Source organism: Aquila chrysaetos, chromosome 9, assembly GCF_900496995.4.
Source record: "Aquila chrysaetos chrysaetos chromosome 9, bAquChr1.4, whole genome shotgun sequence".
Taxonomy (NCBI): Eukaryota; Metazoa; Chordata; class Aves; order Accipitriformes; family Accipitridae; genus Aquila; species Aquila chrysaetos.
In genome coordinates, this window is record NC_044012.1 from 24,212,273 (window position 1) to 24,231,966 (window position 19,694).

The 19,694-nt window shown below is 60.9% G+C and overlaps 2 protein-coding genes across 4 annotated transcripts; both read left to right on the forward strand.

Annotated features, from left to right (window-relative positions):
• The first annotated feature begins 354 nt into the window (after positions 1-354).
• On the forward strand, positions 355-2,922 carry PEX19 (peroxisomal biogenesis factor 19). Of its 2 annotated transcripts, none has more exons than XM_041125894.1 (8): positions 355-487; positions 862-960; positions 1,090-1,234; positions 1,807-1,892; positions 1,978-2,139; positions 2,220-2,396; positions 2,469-2,513; positions 2,611-2,920. In XM_041125894.1, the coding sequence occupies exons 2-8, from the start codon at positions 871-873 to the stop codon at positions 2,671-2,673; spliced, it is 768 nt and encodes a 255-aa protein (XP_040981828.1). In that variant the 5' UTR covers positions 355-487; positions 862-870; the 3' UTR covers positions 2,674-2,920. The 2 variants fall into 2 exon arrangements, with proteins under 2 accessions (XP_040981828.1, XP_040981829.1); XM_041125895.1 differs by having other exon boundaries at positions 418-487; positions 862-935; positions 1,069-1,234; positions 2,611-2,922.
• A 570-nt stretch (positions 2,923-3,492) lies between these two features.
• Positions 3,493-19,591, forward strand: DCAF8 (DDB1 and CUL4 associated factor 8). 2 transcript variants are annotated; one of them, XM_030025533.1, is made up of 14 exons: positions 3,493-3,625; positions 4,626-4,687; positions 9,949-10,019; positions 10,102-10,775; positions 11,232-11,372; positions 11,713-11,807; positions 13,493-13,603; positions 15,069-15,141; positions 15,885-15,942; positions 16,175-16,282; positions 16,775-16,905; positions 18,333-18,452; positions 18,550-18,666; positions 18,759-19,591. In XM_030025533.1, exons 3-14 carry the CDS (start codon positions 9,971-9,973, stop codon positions 18,870-18,872), a joined length of 1,791 nt encoding a protein of 596 aa, XP_029881393.1. In that variant the 5' UTR covers positions 3,493-3,625; positions 4,626-4,687; positions 9,949-9,970; the 3' UTR covers positions 18,873-19,591. The 2 variants fall into 2 exon arrangements, with proteins under 2 accessions (XP_029881393.1, XP_029881394.1); XM_030025534.1 differs by lacking the exon at positions 4,626-4,687 and having other exon boundaries at positions 3,501-3,625.
• The last annotated feature ends 103 nt before the right edge of the window (positions 19,592-19,694 follow it).

Consider the following 19,694-nt stretch of genomic DNA (forward strand, 5'->3'; position numbering starts at 1 on the left):
TCAGGCACGAGGACCCTCCAAGGACATGGGGCATGAGTGGCCCCGTGGGTGTCCTGCACTCGTGAGACCCAAGGGGCTGGGACCCCGAGTGCTGGGACCTCGACAGCTTGGACCCCGAGGGGCTGGAGCCCAGGGAGAGACCCCAACATCTGGGACCCCGAGGGCTGGGACCCCGAGAGCTGGGACCCCAGGGACCAGGACCCCCTGGGCCGGGACGGCGTAGGCTGGCTGTCACGGCCGCCCGGTCCGTGGAGGGGGGGTCACGGCGCCCCGGTTCGGGCGGGCCCCGCCCCGCCCCGTGCACTGCGGCGCCGCCTGGCGGGCGCACAGCGGAACTGCGCCGCGAGGGGCGGGGCTCGGGTGGAGGGCGTGGCCTCCGTGAGGGCGGGGCTCGGCGGTTCCGCCCCCCGGCGGAGGCGGAGCGGCGCGAAGATGGCGGCGGAGCCGGGCCTGGGGCCTGACCCGGAGCTGGAGGAGCTGCTCGACAGTGAGCGGGGCCGGCGGGCGGCGAGCGGGGGGGGCCGGGGGTTACGGGGTGCGGGGGGGACGGGAGGTTATTGGGGTGCAATGAGCGCAGGTGGTTATTGGGGGTGCAGTGGGACTGGGGGTTATTGGGATGCAGTGGTACTGGGGGGTTATTGGGGTGCAGTTATTGGGGCACAGCGGGGTGGGGGGGGGTGGGGGCAGGGCCCCTGGGGCTGGGCAGGCGTTGCGGTCCATGGGGTGCAGCGAGGCAGCGGGAGCTGGCCTGTGCCACGGGATGGGGGTCATTATGGGGTGCAGGGAGTTACTTTGGGGACGGGGGGGTGACCCTGGGCCAGGGGTGCCCGGGGGTCCCCCCTCAGCCCGCCCCTTCCCTAGGTGCCCTGGATGACTTCGAGAAGGCCAGGCCCGCCGCCCCCCCTCCGCCCCCACCGCCCCCCCCCTGGGGCCCAGCCCTCGCCCAGCGCCGCCGCCAAGGTGCGACGCTGCCAGGATGCGGCCGCCGCCCTCGCCCCGGCCCTCGGGGTGGGGAGACACCGTCCCCGTGATGGGGGGGGGGGGGCCTGACCGTGCCCCTCTCCCCAGGCCTCCCTCTTCGCCTCGCAGGAGAGGTTCTTCCAGGAGCTGTTTGAGGGGGAGCTGGCCTCACAGGCAGCGGCCGAGTTCGAGCAGGCCATGCAGGAGCTGGCCCGGGAGGAGCCGCACTTGGTGGAGCAGTTCCAGAAGCTGTCAGAAGCGGCGGGAAGAGTGGGTGAGTGGGGCCAGCACGTGGGCGCCGCTGCCAGTGCGTTTAAATGACAGGACAAAGGAGCGTGTCAAAGGGCGGCCACCCTTCCTGGCTGCTGGCTCGGTTGTGCCAGAGTTGGCGTGTTGCAGCCCGGTGAGCCCTTGCTGTGCCGGGAGCGCACTGGCGCCCAGATCTCGCCAACAGCTGGGAGACCGAGGTCATGGCAGAGTGAGCAGTATGTGCTGGCCCGGGGTGGGACAGGGCTTTGGGGGCATTGGCGGCCGTGGGTTCCCCACCATGCCAGGAGGTCTCGGTTTGGCTCGGGGCTGGTTGGCACCTCTCCGGCGTTGCAGTGCCGGGCGTCCTCCCGCGTGCCGGGAGCTCCCTTAGGCTCCTTGCTGCCAGCCAGCGCCGTGGTGGAGCGGGATGGGGGGAAGGCTTGAGGGCTTTTGGGTGATAGCCTGGTCCCTCAGCCCCCTGGGACCCCCATTTGGGAGCGGGATCCCCAAGACAAGACCCCGACCCTTGCTGAGCAGGGTGCCCCAGGGTGCCCGGCATCTCCCTGTCCCCCGACTGGTGTCTCCTGGTCCCCGCAGGCAGCGACACGGCGTCGCAGCAGGAGTTCACCTCCTGCCTGAAGGAGACGCTGAGCGGCCTGGCCAAGAACGCCACTGACCTGCAGGTATGGACGCCCCCCTGCTGAACAATCGGGGTCCCCCCCGGGATGCCCCCCATCCCACGGGGGGGTGCTGACGGTGTCCTTGCAGAGCTCCTCGGCCTCGGAGGAGGAGCTGGCGAAGGCACTGGAGGGGCTGGGGCTGGAGGAGGGCGATGGCGAGGGCAGCGTCCTGCCCGTCATGCGGAGCATCATGCAGAGCCTGCTCTCCAAGGACGTGCTCTACCCTTCACTGAAGGAGATCACTGAGAAGGTGGGGGGTCCGGCGGCACCAGGACGGGACGTGGGACAGGTGCGGTGGTCCTGGTGTGACCCCCCGCTCTCCCCCCGCAGTACCCCGAGTGGCTGCAGCGGCACGGTGAGGCGCTGCCGGCCGAGCAGTACGAGCGGTATCGGGCGCAGCACGGCGTGATGGGCCGCATCTGCCAGCAGCTGGAGGATGAGCGGCCAGGCGAGGGCGAGGAGGAGCGGCGAGCGCGCTTTGAGACCCTCCTTGACCTCATGCAGCAGGTTAGCTGGGGGGGAGACGGACCTCCCCTGGCCCCCAGTGCCATCCTGATGCCCCCCGTGTCTCCCCCGCAGCTTCAGGACCTGGGGCACCCACCCAAGGAATTGGCCGGGGAGTCGGTGAGTGTCACCGGGGACCCCCTGGGGGGGCGGGGGCCCTGTCCGGACCCCCCTGATGCCTGGGTCCCTCGGCTCACCTTCCCCCCCAACCCCGCAGCCCCCCGGCCTCAACCTGGACCTGCCGGGGGCGACGGGTGGTGAGCAATGCCGCCTCATGTAGCGCCGGCGGCGGGAGGGGGGTGCCCGCAGCCCCCCCCCCGGTGCTGTGCTGCCAAGGATGGCCCCTGCCTCGTTACCGACTAATTAAGGCCCTGACAAGGATGAGGACGAGGAGGCCGAGCGGAGCCGGAGCCGCAGCCACTGAGGAGCGGGGCTGGACACAGCAGCACCGGCTCTGCCGTCCCGCACCGTGGGGGTGCCGGGGGTGGCTGGGGGGGGCCCGGTGTGGGGTGGGGGGTATAGGGACCCCCGGCCCTGGGGACACGTGTGTCCCCCCGATGTCCGCAATAAAGATGTTGGCAACTACACTGGCTCCTGCCTGGGGAAACTGAGGCAGAGGCAGCCAGCGGCACCCTGCTGAAATGAGGGGGACGTGGGTTGACCCTACAGTGATGGGGGGGCACCCCGGGGGACCCTGAGTAACACACAGGGGAGGGGAGGCCTGAGACCCTACAATAACATGGGGGGAGACACAAGGAGACCCTACAGTAACATGGGAGGGTGTTATGGGGTGACCCTACAGTAGTAACATGGCGGGGGGACATGGGGTGACCCTACAGTAACATGGTGGGGGGGGATATGGGGTGACCCTACAATAACATTGGGGGGGCACGGGGTGACCCTACAATAACACGGGGGGTGGGGGACGACCCCACAATAACGTTAGAGGGGCACAAGGAGACCCTACAATAACACTAACGGGGGACGGAGTGACCCTACAATAACACGGGGGTAGGGGTCGCCGCTGCCATGGCGACGGCAGGGAGGGGCGGCGCTGTCGCGCGGTGTCGCGCAGCGGCCGTTGCCGTAAAGCGGCGCCTGGGCGCCGTAAAGCGTCCCGCGGAGGCGGTGCGCTAAGATGGCGGCGGCTGGGCCCGGAGCCGGTGGCGGAGGAGCAGCCGGCGGCCGCGGGGCCCGCGCCTGAGCGACGGCCGGGAGCTGCCGGGAGTCGGGTCGGTGCGGGGCCTCCCCTTCCTCCCCCTCCCCGCCCTGGCCGGCGGTTCTAGCCCCGGCCCCGGCGGCCCTCCCCTCCCCCACCCGCCGGGCGGCGGGGCCGGGGGCGGGGCCCGCTCGGGGCCGGGCCGGGAGGACTCCTCCGGAGGGGGCCCAGCCCGGAGGGTCCGGCCGCCCTCGCGGTGTACCAGGCCTTCGGGGGCGGCTGGGGGGGGCCGAGGTACCCCCCTGCGGTCATCGGGCACTGGGGATCCCTGCTGCCCCGGGGGGTCTCTGCGCCTTTGGGGGGGCGCTGGGAGGGTCCCTGTTGCTCCTAGAGGGTCCCTGCTGCCCCTAGGAGGTCGTTGTGCCTTTGGGGGGAGTCCTTGCTGCCCTCCTGAGGACGTTGTACTTTGGGGAGGGTGTTGGGGTGGGCTCTCTTGCCTCCAGGGCTGGTTCCTGTTGCCTCGAAGGGCTCATCAGCCCTTGGGAAGGGTTGGGGGTCCCTTCTGCCCCCAAGGTCGGTCCCTGTTGCCCCCGGGGTGTCACCGTCCCTTTCAGGGAGTACTGGGGGGTCCCTTCTGTCTTCAGGGCTGGTCCCTGTCACCTCCGTGGTGTCATCATCTCTTTGGGGGGATGTTGAGTGTACCCCTGGTGTCCCCAGGACCAAGCCCTGCTGCCCCCAGGGTGTTGTCCTGCCTTGGCGTGTTGCTGAGGGTTGCCGCCTGCCCCCAGGGCTCCTTCCCTAGTGCCTCTGTGGTGTCACAGTGCCTTGAGGAGGCACTGGGAGTCCTTTTCAGCCCCAGAGCTGGTCCCACTACCTCAGTCCTGGGGCGGAACTCATCTGAGGGTCCCTCCTGCCCTCACAGGTCCAAACCTCATTGTTCTTGGGCCTTCCTCACCCCCTCCCTTCCAGGACAGTGCCCGTTGTCCCCAGGGGGGTCCCCAGGGAGCAGGGGTCCCCGGGGCAGGTGCGGCTGGGCCCTGTGCTGCCGGGCTTTAACCTGTCGTTTCCGTCAGCTGCCAGCGAACTTCCGGCCTCAGCACTTGCTGCCCGCAGCACCGCTGCCGCTGCTGCGCAGGTGAGTGGGATGCCCTGGGTCTGGCAGCACTTGCCTCGTGTCCATCTGTCTATCCTGCTTGCTGCAGAGGTGGAGGCTAGGGCTGCATCTGCCTTGTTCTCCTTTGCAATGCCGAATTATTCGTGTCGGTGGAGTGGTCTTGGGCTGCTCTAGCTGCTCCCCTCTTTGCTCCTGCAGGATTTCTCCTGCTGGCCAGGCTTTCCTCGGCCCTGGGACCACCGTGCTCCCCTGGAGAGCAGGGAGCCTCCGCCTTCCTGGGTGCTGGACGGGGAAGGGGCGGCGCTGCGTGCTGAGGCAGCCGGTGCTTGTTAGCTGCAGTTAATTAGGCTCTGCCTGCACTGGGAGCAGGTTCATGCCATCCCCCTGGCTGTGCTGTGGGATGGCTGGGAAAAGTGGTGGGGAGGTGGGAGCTGCATCGCCCAAAGAGGTGCTTCTGTGCCCAGGATGCTCCGAGATGGGGATCCCAGACCTCTGTGTAATTGCAAATGGGAAACTGCTTAATTAGCATTGTCACTAGGACCTGCTGGGCTCCCGGGTAGGTTTGTAATTAACCAAGGCTCTCCAGAACGCAACCCACTGGCAGGTTTCTGCCCATGTCTTGGCAAACCAGAGGTGCCTGGCCAGCCCCTCCCCTGCGAAGGCTGTTTGGGGTAGAAACCTGCTTGTTGCGGGAGGTTTAACTGGGGGTTTAAACCCCCCAACACCATCTCAGGGGGGAAAGAGGGCTCCTCTGCAGCGAACAAACGAGGTTGCCTCGGTCCAGGTCTGATGAGAAAACTTTCCTTAAATAGAAGAGGCTCAGCGGAGCCTAGTGCGACACATGTGCAAGAGGGACCCGGTGTAAAGGCAGGCACAAGGCTGTGCTGTGGCGTCCTGTGGGCGTCTTGGTGTGCCGGGGTGGTGGAAACTGAGGTGAGGGGCTCTTGGTGGGTCAAAAACAGCCCTTGCTCGCTTCTGGCCCTGGTGCTTCTCTGCTTTATGTAGCCCAAATGCGGCCTGGGTGCAGAGTGCCTGCAGAGCCTGGCTATTCAGGTGTTTATATAGCTATGTAAATATTTTAATGACAGATCATTCAGGGACTAAGCGGCTGCAAGCAGTGGGTTTCCAGGTGTAAAGTGGCTGGGTTGGGAATGCCACGGCATGTGGCCAAGTCCTGTGGGTGCTGTGGAGGGGCACTGAGTGCTGGCGCAGATGGGTGGCAGATCTTGGGTGGCAGTGAGGGACCGGAGCCATCTGCTGCACAGAGCATGGCCTGTGTCCCGCTGGCTCGTGGCTTTACAGATTGGGGTATCGGCTTGGGATGGAAAGGACTGTCTCTTGGGCATGACCGTTGGAGATGCTGACTGGTATTGTGATGGTTTGGGGTCTTGGAGCCTGGCAAACCAGTGGGAAGGCACGGTGGTGTGAGTCGCGACATGGCAGCCTGAGGCTGGCATGCTGTGGCAGCACCCGCAGCTCAATCCCGGCAGCTGGGAGACTGTGGCATGTGGAGTGATATTTTTAGGACTCTCACAAGGGTGCTGGAGAGTGAGGCTTCGAGCATGTGAAGCTGGGAGCACTGATCCTGTCCAGATGTTGACTCCAGGGAACTGCAGAACCCACATGTCAGCTCCCGGGGTCACTCTGCACAGTGTCCTGGAACCACGCGGGGTTCACTGGTTCCGGCCATGCGCCCTGAGGCATTGCCACCTTGGCAGGGAGACCCAGCCTGGCACTAGCAGCTTGGTGACAGGCTCAAATCTCTCGGTGAGGGCTCAGGGCTCTCTTCAGGGCTGACCGTGTCCCAGCTCCCTCCAGTCCACACAGAGCGGTGTCTCATTGCATCCCTCAACCAATGCTCCCCAGTTTGGGGAGGTGGAAGCAATACCTTCAGGGCCGTCGGCGTTTCCAGCCGTTGGTAACTGGAGTGTGGCATTCCCCTGTGTCCGCTTGCTGCCGGTTTGTCCCTGCCTGAGCCCTCGAGTGTTGATGGCAAGCTGTGCTGTGCCATGCCGCGGGGCTGCCGGTCTACGCACACTTTAATCTCCCTGCCACGTGAACGGCTTCGGTGCCTGCGGGTGGAGCTGGTGGGCGGCTGGGGAGGCTGACGCAGAGCTGTCGGTGCCGAGCACCCAGCTTGCCTATCCATCGGTACTGGGCAGCTGGCATAGGCTAGCTTTGTGCTCCTGGGCATAGAAGATGGCGGGGGATCCCAGTGTCCCCTGTGGTGTCCATGGCACTGGCAGAGGCTGTGTCTGTCCCTGCTGTTAGATCCGCCGAGGCACCTGGGGGCTTTTTTTCCCTCAATTTGCTTAATTTCCTAGCAAGGTTATGGTCCTCAGGTGTGGGTGGATGAGACATGAAGTCAGGCTAATTATTTGGTAATGGATTCCTTTCCTCTGAAAGCGTGTTTCTTGTTCCTCACCTTCGTGAAAAGGCTGCCGTGAAAGAGTGTTAATGACAGATCTGAATAGGCAATTTGGCGGAGGAAAATAACTACCGAGGAGCAAAGTCCAAACTAGGTTCCTTTTGTATGTGCAAAGACTCCCAGCCCCTTGGATTAATAATGCCACTGAAGGCACAATAACTGGCAGAGTGAAAGTTGTCCTGTTCATGGACTTTCCGATTTCCTAACGACTCGAGCTTGAGCAGCGGGGAGTTAAGCCATAGCTGAGCACTGCGGTGTTTTGAGCCTGTTCCTTAGTCATCTGGCATGACAGGCACCATACGAGGGACAGAGTCGCCTCTCCACTTAGAGCAGTAAATTAAAACCAGTCCTGCCCCAGCTCCCTCCTGGTCCTGCCCACAGCCCATGGGGACAGACCTGGCCAGGCACAGGGCACCGTCTGCAGCGCTGCAAACTTGCCGGCTGAGCGTGCACAAGCCGCCTCCGCCGCGGCGGTGAGTAATCCCCTCGTAGGGCTGAGCCTTGGTGCTTTGCAGGAGGTGAACACCCGCTCTTCTTTGCGCCACCGGCACAAAGCCTTCACGTGCTGAGAGCTGCCGGTGCTGGAGGGCTAGGCTCGGCACCGCATCTGGCTGCCAGCGCAGAGTGGAGATCTGGCAGGTTTGGGCAGGAGAGAGGAGGGCTGAGGGTCTGGGGCAGCGCTCGTCCCCTGCTTTGCTTTTCAGTCCTTTCCACCCCCTCTCCACAGTGTCAGTGGTTTTAAAGTGATTCTGTGCGGGCTGGCAGCACCAGCTGGGGAATAGTTAAAAATGAAGCTGCAGAAAACACTTTATCTTTTATTTCTGCACTGCTACTCTTGTTATTGAGCGAGTGGCTGCAGTTGGCTGAAGCTCGCTGGTGTTTTCAGTTGCATAAACTTGGTTTCCTTATAAACGCTCCTACACTGTAAGAGCTTTTATCAGGCTTCAGCCGGAGCCAGCTTGGCTGCCCAGGCCTTCCCCGGGCACCGCTGCAGTGCCATCAGGTAGTGACAGTGCCATCAGGCAGTGGCGGTGGCCCCTGGTCCATCACCCCGCAGCCATGCCTCTGGGTCGGCAGCTTCAGTGAGCCCCACTTGCCTCCTAAATTGCCTGTTTCTTAGATGGGAGTCATGCCCAGTCTTGGACTGGCAGTGACAGACCCAGCGTGGGCAGAGCTTTTTGCCTTCTTTGGCTCTTTGGGGCTCTGCTGGTGTTAATTCCCAATCTAGCGAGGATTAGTCTCCGGAGTGTTTGCCGTAATCTGAGTTAATGGTGTTCTGGCTTCAGCTTTTCCTTGCGTGTAAACGGGGAACTTTTAGCAGACTCCCTGACACTGGTTAAGAGCAAGCAGCTAAACCAAGTATGAAAAAGTTTGACTAAAAATAGAAGGGGAGTAAAAAACAAGCAAGCATAAACAAAATGTTATTTTTAATTTTTTTTTTCCCTCCACCTTGGCAAAACCTCTGCTGCTTGTGACTCCAACGTGTTTTCCTCCTGTGTCTTGGTGTAACCTAGTGAGGCAGCTCTGCCAGCAGGTGAGCGCTGGTGGTCTCACCAAAAGCCACCTGTGGGCGATGTATGCCATGATCCTGGGGGGGATCCACAGCCCCCAGGCACAGAGGCGGCTCCACTTCGCAGCCACAGTCCTGCAGGACCTGCCCCTGCAGCGGAGGGGAGCCTAGGCCACTTTGGATGCTGTCCCTGGATGCAGTGGGGCCGTCAGTGCTCCTGCAGCCCGTGCCTCCCCTCCCCTCCCTGCAGCAGCCAGTCCTCCAAAGCAAAGGCTGGGAAATCCCTGGGAGCCAAAAATGTGCTCACCTTTAGTTTTCCATATGCTGGTGAGGAATTGGTGAACCTCTCCTGGAGCAACTGGAAATGCCAGGGAGCTCCTGGCCTCGTCGCCTGGTTCTGCTCTTGCCTGCTCCCCAGGAGGAGCTGAGTTGGTGGGGGTGCCAAAGGCCAAAGCTTGCTCTTGGGGGAGGCCAAGTGGGCTGGGCAGGCGTCCGGGGCTGCTGTTCTGTCTGTGGCGTGGAGGAGAACAGCCCTTTGGTGATGCTGTGAGGATTTTGTGCATGGAAAGGTGTTTAAAAATCTGTTGCTGGGGTTAAAAAAACCTGCTTGAGCAGCTTTTAACTGGCTGCCTATGGTCTGCAGGTGCCAAGAAGTTTCTCGATACTGTGACTCGCTGCCTCCCCAGCCACCTTTCCTCATCTGCCTGTGATCCGAGCCCCGCTCCTGCCTCCCTGCCTGTCCCAAGCCAGGGATGTGTGTTGTGCAGCTGCCTTGCTGTAGCAATCACTGGAGTCAACACCTCCTCCTTCCCCTGAGCCTGGCCGGGGATCACTGATTGGGAAGCACCTGTCTTACTGTGAGAGGTGAAGCAGGGACCAGGCACAGGCAGTGGGAGCCGGGAGCCATCCCACAGGCAGGAGGACAGGCAGCACAATGTGTCACAGATCTGCTTCCCTGCTACATCGACAGCATCTGAGCAAATTAGAAACTGGAGCAGGGTTCAGGGGATGGTGGCAAGCGGCCTCGTTACTCAGCTGCGAGTGCCTCGGCAGAGGCCAAGGGACGTTACTGTTCACTCTGCCCTCAGCAACAGCCTATGAGCTTTTGTTGCCATGCATGCTTCTGTGCATCGAGTGTGGTCACCAAGCCTGTGGCCACATGTGCATCACTTCTCCGCTGATTGTGTTTTCCCTTAGAAAGTGGTGCTCTCCAAACCAACCTGCAACGCCATGGGCTTGTGTGTGGCTTCACCGATACAGGGACAGGCCAGCACGTCCCTGTCTCGGCAGACTGGCTGTAGCAGGGATGCTCCAGCTTCTGCTCTCTCCCTCTCTTGCATGCAGGGTGAGTGCTCTGGAAAACACGATGTCGGATAAAGGAAGCAGCATGGACGGGAAGACAGACATAGTGAATGGTAAGGGTGCCAGCGGGGACCAGTCTCCCCGTGCCTGGGGTCTCCTGCTGGGGAGGTTCACGGTGTTGTCTGCATCACGCAGGCAGCTTGTCCAGCAGCCCGGAGGAGATGTCAGCCGAGGAGGGCCGAGAAACCTCCTCTGGCATCGAGGTGGAGGCCTCCGACCTCAGCCTGAGCCTCACAGGAGATGATGTGGGGCCCAACCGCACCAGCACAGAGAGCCGGGACACGGACACGGAGAGCTCGGGGGAAGAGAAGGACTCTGATAGCATGGACGACACGGGCCACTACTCCATAAATGAGGAGAACCGTGCCCTCGATCGGTCACACTCAGAGGAGGAAGAGGAGGAGGATGAAGAGGAGGAGCAGCAGTCCCACCGCCGTGCCCAGCGCAAGCGTGCCAACCACGACCAAGACTCCTCCGACGATGAGCAGGCCCTGGAGGACTGGGTGTCCTCGGAGACCTCAGCGCTGCCCCAGCCCCGCTGGCAGGCAATCCATGCCCTCCGGGAAAGGGAGCTGGGCTCCAGCGCCCGCTTTGTCTATGAGGCCTGCGGGGCCAGGGTCTTCGTGCAACGCTTCCGCCTCCAGCATGGCCTGGAGGGCCACACGGGCTGTGTCAACACCCTGCACTTTAACCAGCGTGGCACGTGGCTGGCCAGTGGCAGCGATGACCTCAAAGTGGTGGTGTGGGACTGGGTCAGGAGGCAGCCGGTGCTGGAGTTCGAGAGCGGCCACAAAAGCAACGTTTTCCAGGTGAGGAGCATGCAGGGAGGGTCCTCGGAGGGCTGGGGGTGATAGAAGATCCCCCATGGTGGGTAGGTGCCTGCTCTAGAAGCACGTAATTTCAGCTGGATAATGCTGTGCAGGGCAGGAGAAACCTGTTGTTAAAGCTAGGGGCCGTGGGAGGAGTCCAACTGCTGTGCGGTGGTAACTAACCATCAAAACCCACTGCTGTGCCCTAAAATCCACTGTCTGGTGGAGCCCTGGCTGGGGATGGTGGGGTGAGATGCCCCCATGCCCTGCAGAGTTTACCCCTTCTGCTCCTCTGGCCCTGGTGAGCAACAGTTTTGGGAACGGCTGTGGGCAGGAACTGTGTTCAGAGAGGCCATGCCATGCCAATTTCTCTCCTGTTTTACCCTGTTTCCATCCACGCGTACACAAGCCCCTGCCCCGGCGTTGAAAGCCACCCCTCCACTTGCTCTTTTCTAGGCCAAGTTCCTCCCCAATAGCGGTGACTCCACTCTGGCTATGTGTGCTCGGGACGGCCAGGTCCGGGTGGCCGAGCTCTCTGCCACCCAGTGCTGCAAAAACACCAAGCGCGTGGCACAGCACAAAGGAGCTTCGCACAAGGTGAGCCCAGACCAGCCTGTGGAGGGAGTGGGCAGCAGCTAGGGAACCCTGAAATGCCCCACGGCCGTTCTGGCACACTGGCTTCCAGGAATAGTGAATGCAGAGCTGCTGCCGTGGAGGGACCGATTCTTAAATGCTTCTTTATAATTGCTGTCACCTCTGCGGGTGATGAGGAGGGTCTCGGTGCCTGCAAAGCAGTGATGTGAGCATATGGCTGCAGGGTATAGAGGGCTTGGTGCTGCGTCAGCTCCTGTTAATGACTGATGGTTTGCTGGGAGAAAGGGATCTTGCCACTTTGTTGGGTAAAAAGGGAACCAATGCCCAAGTATTTATCTTCCAGCTGGCCCTAGAACCGGATTCTCCATGCACTTTCCTATCAGCAGGTGAAGATGCTGTAGTCTTCACCATTGATCTGAGACAAGATCGGCCCGCCTCGTGAGTATTTCTCTACCCGCTCCCGTTGCCAGGACCAGGGAAGCTCCGGAGGGAGATCCGGGGTCTCGGGGGGCTCCCCCATGAGTGGGCAGCACTCAGCTGTGTAGGGCTGTGGGTCCTGCTTGTGCTGCTGCATTTTCACGGCAACACATGCCCATTCAATAGGCATGAAGTGGGAAAACAGGTATTTTTTGGCTTTCAAGCTGTTTTGTCTTCCCTGAGGTGCAGGGTTGGACCAGAGAGCTTTTTGGTGGCTGGTCTGGGGCTGACCATCTCATGTGAGGATACAGATGTGAACCTTGCTAATTAGATGAGTGCATTTGAACCCTCATCCTCCCTGGGATAGGGCCCTGTTGAGATAGGAAACACAAATAATACCACTGCGGCAGGTCCCTGCCCCTGCGCAAGCACGCCTGCCGCGGCGGCTGCCAAAGGCTGCCTGTCCGGTACCCGTTTACCCATCCCAGGGGCAGCGCTGAGGGTCCCGTGCTCCTTCTGCGCAGTGAAGTGGCAGATTAATCACAGAACTGAAATTTCTCCATGCTGGCAGCAGCTTGGAGCTCGTGGGTCGCCTGACTCGCTCATCGCATGAGCGCTATTGCAGTTAATTGAAAAACAATAATTAGCAAGCAGCCGGGTGGTGCATGCTGGATCTTAACCCGTATCGCCGAGAGATGTGTCGTTTCTGACAAGCTTCCAAAATAAATCCCCGGTGGGTATTCAAACAGACGCCTGGTTTTGGTATCAGGGTACTTTTCCAATATAACAGCATATTATTTTGAAGATGATCCTGCTTAAAACCGAGGGCTTCAGCGCTCATCTCCTGGTGGTTTGGTTTTATTTGTATATGCGAGTGCTTTTGTCTACAGCCTTAAACCCATCTGTTTCATAACCAGGACAAAAACTGCCAGGGCGTTTCAAAACAGCCACATTTAATCCTCATCCCCACTTCCCCCCTCCATTTGCCGGGTCTGTTTGGAGAGGAGTCCGTTGGTCAGTAGGCTGGCATGGGTCTGTCCCTCCTCTTTCTTCGTGGGGATCCACGCTGCTGTTTGGGTTTGATGCTCACAGGGAATTGTCACCCTGTGAGCGTGAAACCGCTCTGGAGGCAGGGTTCGCAGGCAGACTGTAGGCAGCTCCCATCTTTCATTAAGCCAAACGGTATAATTAGAAGAAAGACAAGCGTTTGAGCTGGCTGTTCCTTCTTGAGGATGCTGCCTCAGTTTGTATTCGTGTCTGCAAAGCCGAAATATTGAGCTCCTGGGGGAGGGGGGATGGTATGTGTGTCGGATTTCGTTAAATCTGGGCCTTATTACAGTGAGGCGGGTGGGGAAAAATAACAGCAAAGCGTTTCTGCTCTGGAGTTAATCCGATTCTGCCCTCGCCACTGCCTGTCTGGCTCCGTTGGGCTTGAGTTCAGGCCCTGAAACCCTTCAGACTTTTCGGAGGAAAACGCCAGAGAATGATTTCACTCTGCGCCGTTTGAGTCGCAGACAGAACATGTGCTTGCTTCAGCTGGGAGGCTGAAATGGTTGGGTGGTGGGTTTTTTTGTTGTTGGTGGTGGTTTTTTTTTTCCTGAGAGTGAGTAAGAGACTCTCACAGCTCCTGCTTTTCCCATCTGGACCCTGTTTTGAATTTGAGGTGGATTTTTTTTGTTGTTGTTATTTTTCCTCGTCTCTTAAAGGAAACTGGTTGTGACAAAGGAAAAGGAGAAGAAAGTAGGTCTATACACCATCTATGTGAACCCAGCCAACACCTACCAGTTTGCTGTGGGAGGCAGAGATCAGTTTGTCAGGTGAGTCTGTGCTGGGGGCCCAGACTGAGCCCCTAGAGTGGACTTGAACATCCCTGTGGGGCTCAGTTGGTACCTCTGCAAGCTCTGAAATCTGATGTCCCCTGCAGAAATGCTTGTGGCTTCAATCATTAATGCCTCCAAAGCCTATTCTCCCGTAACAGCAGGAGCACAAGGGGGATTAACAGAGGAGGATTTGGATCCTTTGAGGTTTAACCCTGGGATCCACTGTCCAGCCTGCCCTGAAGCCAGGCGATCCTCCCCTCAGGAACTAGCAATGTTCTTAACGAACTGCCGATAAACCTCCTCTCCATCCCCCACCTGCGGGCAGTGCCTGGAGGGCATCGGAAATGAGATTAAGGCTCGGGGATGGTCTTGGTTTCAGCAGGACTGAGCTCCTTAAGTGACAAATGCAAGCTCCCCTGGCCTTTGAAACACTCAGGAGAGCCCCTGGCATCGGACCAGGCTGTGTCTGTGTGTCTGGCCCCTTGGCTCCCTGCATCAGTGCAGAGCTCCTTTGCAGCTGGTGGATTTTAAGGTGCAACTCGTGTGGCACCTGTTTTGGGCAGAGGTGAATCGAACATGCACCAAGACTGCCTGCTTCCCAGCTCCCTGAGAGTGAGCAGAGCCGTGGCATCACTTGGCCCCCTGAGGATGCATAGGGGCCGCTCTTTGGAGAGTGGGAGGATGCTGCAGCCCTGCCACTGGGATCGCTTATGCGGCATCAGCTCCCCGGAGCGCCAGCCATGTGGGTGTCTGGCATGCAGGCAGCAGCTCCTGGGGCGCTGGGCATGGAAACACTTAACACATGGGCTCGCAGACTGCTCAAACAGCAGCACCGGTGCCTCGCTAGCTTGGTAGCTTTCAGAAGAGCCCAGGATCGTTGCTCAAAACACAGCCTCCCCTCCTTCCTGTTCTGTTGCTCTCTCTCTGTCCTCTGCCCATATCCAAGTGCCTCCTCTTCTCCAGCTTCCCCAGCACTGGGCAGCTCCTGGTGGGCTTCCACATCAGGGAGGGGAGGTTGGGGACCCAGAGGAGCCCAAGCCAGCCAAGGGACAGGCACAGTGGCAGTCACATCCCCCCCTTGCAGAGCAGCCTCTGGGCTGACAGAGCCCCAAATGCAGGTCGCAGCCTGTGCGCACGCAGGCTTTGACATTGTCACGCGCCACCAAGCAATGCCTCCAACGTAACAAGAGGTGACATTAAGCTGCTTTGGCTGAGGCTTCTGCCAGTCTGGGCCACTCGCAGCTCTGCAGATCCCTTGGCAAAGGTCGGAGCCTCTGGCCAGCATCGGGACAAGTCGTGGTTTCAGAGCTGGCTCAGACATGGTGTCTGCATGGTTGGGGAGATCTGCCGCTCTCTTCCTGCCCCGGCCCACAGAGGTGGGCAGCGCCAGCCCTCCATGCCTATCGGCTCAGCATGCCTTGTGTCTCGAGTGAGTGCCAAACGCCTGTTGTCCTTCCCCCAGGATTTATGACCAGCGGAAAATAGATGAGAATGAGAACAACGGCGTGCTAAAGAAGTTCTGCCCTCACCACTTGGTAAGTGGCTTGATTTTGTGGTGTACTGGCACGATGGGCAGCACCAGGGGTCCCTCCCCTGCAGGGACGTGGCATGAGAGAGATAGTGGGTGGGTGGACTAGCAGAGGACATCCCATGGTGGCCACCTGCATGGGTGGGCGGCAGCCCTGCCACAGCGCTGCAGCTCATGTGCCCTGCGTGCTGGCACCGAGCAAAGCCGAGCCTGATGGGTGGGCAAGCCTGGGGGGTACACTGCATCCGCTGCAGGGTTAATGACAAGCAGCTAGGTCTTCTGCCGGCAGAGGGGCTGGCCATACCAGCCTCACCAGCAGGACCAGCCTTCGCCCAGCTCCTGTAGCCGGGTTGGTGCCAGCAGCACTCGCCGCAGAGCAAGAGCCTGGGATGGGGCCTGGGCAGACCTCACTGCCCGGATCTGTGGAGCACTCCCTCAGGAGCTTTGTGTAGGAGTGGCTGAGAAGCACTCACTGGCCAAGCCTATTGCAGGCTTCCTGCCTGGAAAACAGCTGGAGAAGCCGAACAAACTGTCTGGGCTTTGTTTTTTTTCCTTGACCCAAATCTTCCACTGTCCATAAAGTCCTGTCTTGGCGTAGGAAGAGGCAGTGGTTTTATGGTCTGACTTTGCAGCCCTTGCAGAGCAGTCACTCATGCACCAAGCTCTCTAAGCAGGCACATGGCCAGCGTAGGTGTTCTGGCACACTGTGGGAGGAGGAGGTGGGAGCAGAGCTGTCTGTGCTTTCCCTAGGTGAACAGTGAGTCCAAAGCCAACATCACCTGTCTTGTCTACAGCCATGACGGCTCAGGTGAGTGACCGTGCCACGGGCTGGGGGCTGTACAGGCGCTGTGGCATCCCGTGACTGCTGGAAACCTGCAGAGGCGATCCCGCCCTGCAGGGCTGATGGGCGAGTCACGGGTAGCCGGGGCTGTGGCACTGCGGGATGGAGCACCTGGGGGTCTTGCAGCGTACCCACCCCTAGCAGAGAGACCATCTCCGTGTGCTCCCTGCTGATGCCCATCTCTTCCATCCTACGCCAGAGCTGTTGGCCAGCTACAATGATGAAGACATTTATCTCTTCAACTCCTCTCACAGTGATGGAGCGGAGTACATCAAGAGATACAAGGGACATCGCAATAATGCCACTGGTAAGGACCAGCTGGGATGGGTGTTGGGGCAGACCCCCCCTGGCAGGCTGCATCCCCCACTGCGGGGGAGCTCGGGGGCACTTCTCAGGTCTCTGTCAAACTCCCACCACCACCATGTCCTCTTCCCCAGCAGCGAGCAGGGCCAAGCTTGCTGCCTACACCCCGGGAGGGGGGCATGGAGCATGGCTTACCCCTCCTCGCACCTGCGACCAGGCTTTGGGGCAGCCTGAAGGTGAGGGGCCATCCCCAGAGCAGCCTGGAAGAATAATTGCCTGCTTTTAGCTTATTTCTGCAGCTCTTAAGTGTTTCATCTTCCTCTCAAAGACCCTTAACACAAACTCTTGGGCTTGCAAAGAATGAACTATTATGTGTCTGGGGACGGAAGAGATCCACACCGGTAACCCTGGAAACTTGCTGGCTGCCAGGCAGGAAGCGAATTCATGGCAGGGAGGGCTCCTGATGGCCTTGGGCTGCTTGTTTCTCTCCTTTCAGTGAAAGGCGTCAACTTTTATGGCCCGAAAAGTGAGTTTGTGGTGAGCGGCAGCGATTGCGGCCACATCTTCCTGTGGGAGAAATCATCCTGCCAGATCGTGCAGTTCATGGAGGGTGACAAGGGAGGAGTGGTGAGTCCCTGTGCTGCCCTGGTCCTCCACCCCCTGTGAGGTGGGCTTTATGTCCCCACCAGCTCAAGCCACTTCCACGTGCCCACATGAACTTGCCACTGCTCTCTGTGCTTTTTCTACCAAAAGCCAAGCAGGGCCCTCGCAGGCTCCCGGTGTCCCACGTGCAGGGTGCTTGGCACTGCTCCTGCCTGGGGAGCGACAGTGGGGACAGCTGAGGCATGCTCGCAAGGGCCACGGTGCCTTGAAGGTCTTCTGGCATACAAAATCCCACGGGGATTTTGCCCAAATGCCCACGGGGTGCTTGTCACTGAAGGAGGGGTGGGGACGTCAGAGCTGCTACTGTCCAAGATGGGGCAGCCCCCTACCCTTCCCCCTGTCCCAGCGGGGATGCGTGGGCTTTGTGGGGAGAGCTGCACGCTCCCGAGCCAGATCCGGGCGCTGCTCCCTGCTGGGCAAGCAGCTGCATCCTCAACCAGTCACATCCAGGAAAGGGACGCAGCTGCACCGGGGCCAGTCCTGTGCTGAATTTCCCAGGCTCTGGCCGACGGCGGTCAGGTCCCGAGCGGCTGCTGCCTGCGCTGGCGGGGGGATCTGTGCCCTGTTTCGGCTCGGAGCTGGCAGACACTTGGTCTCACACGCCGCCCCGGCGGTCAGTACCTGTCCCCCATGGGCACAGGGCTGAGAGGGGAGGGGATGTGCTTCTGGCAGCCCTGGCACCTGGGTCCGGGCAGGCAGAAGGGGGACAGGTTTTGGGTCGGTGTCAAGGGGATGGCAGGTGCCTCGCTGGCGTGGGGACAGGCAGCAGAGCCCTGCCCGCTGCTCCTTCCTGCTCCTGGCTGAGCCGGTCCCCGCTGTGCTGCTCCTCCGCCGGCCCCACAGTTGCCTTTTGTCCGGGTGGCCGCGGCCCAGTGCCAGCTCCTGGTGGCTGCTGGCACCACCACCCCCAGCCGGCAGAGCCGTTGTGGGGCCGGATCCAGCCCGAGGACCTCCCTGACAGCCAAAGCTGGGCTTCAGCGCACTGGGGTGGATGCGGCCCCTTTCCTGTTGGGTTTGCTGCCTGGGTTGGGGTTCCCCACTTTCCTTGCACCTGTTGCCTCTAAGGGTGCACTGGGCTTGGTGCCCCATGAATTACTTGGGGGCACCCCAGGTTTTGGGGTTTGCTCATGGGGGAGGTGGCGTGTGTCCCCCCCTTCCCAAAGCCAGAGTGTGGGGATGCCAGGGCTGGCAGCCCCTCTCTGTGCTGGGGGGTCCCATGGGAAGGCCACCTCACCGAGCCCCACAAGGGCTCCCCATCTCCTCTCATGTTGCTGTGTGAGACCCCAACCCGAGGCCAGAGTGATGGGCTGGAGAGCTACCAGAGAGCTTGTGCGTGCTGGGGTTGCACCTCCTGCCCTGTTTGGGGTGACACCCCCTCCCCTTGCCCCCAGGTGAACTGCCTGGAGCCCCATCCCCACCTCCCTGTCCTGGCTACCAGCGGCCTCGACCACGATGTCAAGATTTGGGCACCCACGGCAGAGAATCCCACTGAGTTGGCCGGCCTCAAGGAGGTGAGACCCAGACAGTGAGGTGGGGGGGGGGGGGTCAGAGGCCGGGTTCCTCCCAGCCCCGCAGCCCCCTGACCCCCCGCACCTTGCCTGGCCCCAGGTGATCAAGAAGAACAAGCTGGAGCGGGATGAGGACAGCCTCCACCACACCGACATGTTTGACAGCCACATGCTCTGGTTCCTTATGCACCACCTGCGACAGAGACGCCATCACCGGGTAGGTGCTGGGGTCCCCTCTGTGTCCCCCCACCTTTGCCTGCTGCTCCCCCAGCCCGTTCACCCCCTTTCTCTGCCCCCCCTCCCCGGCAGCGCCGAAGAGAGCCAGGAGCGCCGGATGGCGACTCGGACGAGTCTCCCAGCTCCTCTGACACCTCGGACGATGAGGAAGAGGGGCCGGACCGGGTGCAGTGCATGCCGTCATGAGCCCCCCCAGCCCCCGGCCAGCGTGGGGGGGCTCCGGGCACGCATCATCCCTACTAACACTTTGAGCTTTGTATTGACTTGTTAAGGACCGCTCCCCCCATTCCCTCCCTCCTCATCCTCGCGGTCCCCCCAGACCACTGGAGGCGGCATAGCCTCGGCCCGGGGGTCCCTTCCCTCCCCAGGACCCACGCAGAGATGGAGGGGTGGGGGATTTTTGTACTAACGTGGCCCCCTGGTCCCCTCTCACACTCTTCTGAGGGGGACCTGGCCCCCTCCCTGGCACCAGCCCTCACACTCTTCAGGGCTCCCCCTTCTTCCCCGGGGGCTCTGGTCCCCCCGGGGGTGCTGCACCCCCTCCTCCCTCCCTCCCTCCCTCCATCTCCCCCCCACCCCGGGGGTGTTTGCAGAGAGATGCTTGTCTAGTTTGTACATATCAGTGATTTGCACTTGGTTTGGCCCTTCTCCGCCCCCGCCCCCCCCCGGCCCCCTGGGGCAGTGGCCGGAGCCCCCAGGAACTGGGAAGGTCCTTTAATTTTCTGTTACTTTTAAGGAGATCTCTTCTGGGGGGGAGCAGCGGCGAGGGCTCCCCGTCACTGTTAGAGGCCTAATTTTATATGTATTAAAACCAAATCGAACTTGGATGTTATCAAGTTAAAATTATTGTAAAAGTTTGAATATATATTATATATAAATGCAATAAAAACCAACAGAGAGAGGCAGAGGGCTGCGTGTCCCCTTCCCCCTGTCCCTTCCCCCAGGCTCCCTATGTCCTCAAGCCTGTTTCTGGCCCCAGAGCCAACGTGTCCCTGAGCCCTCCCTTTT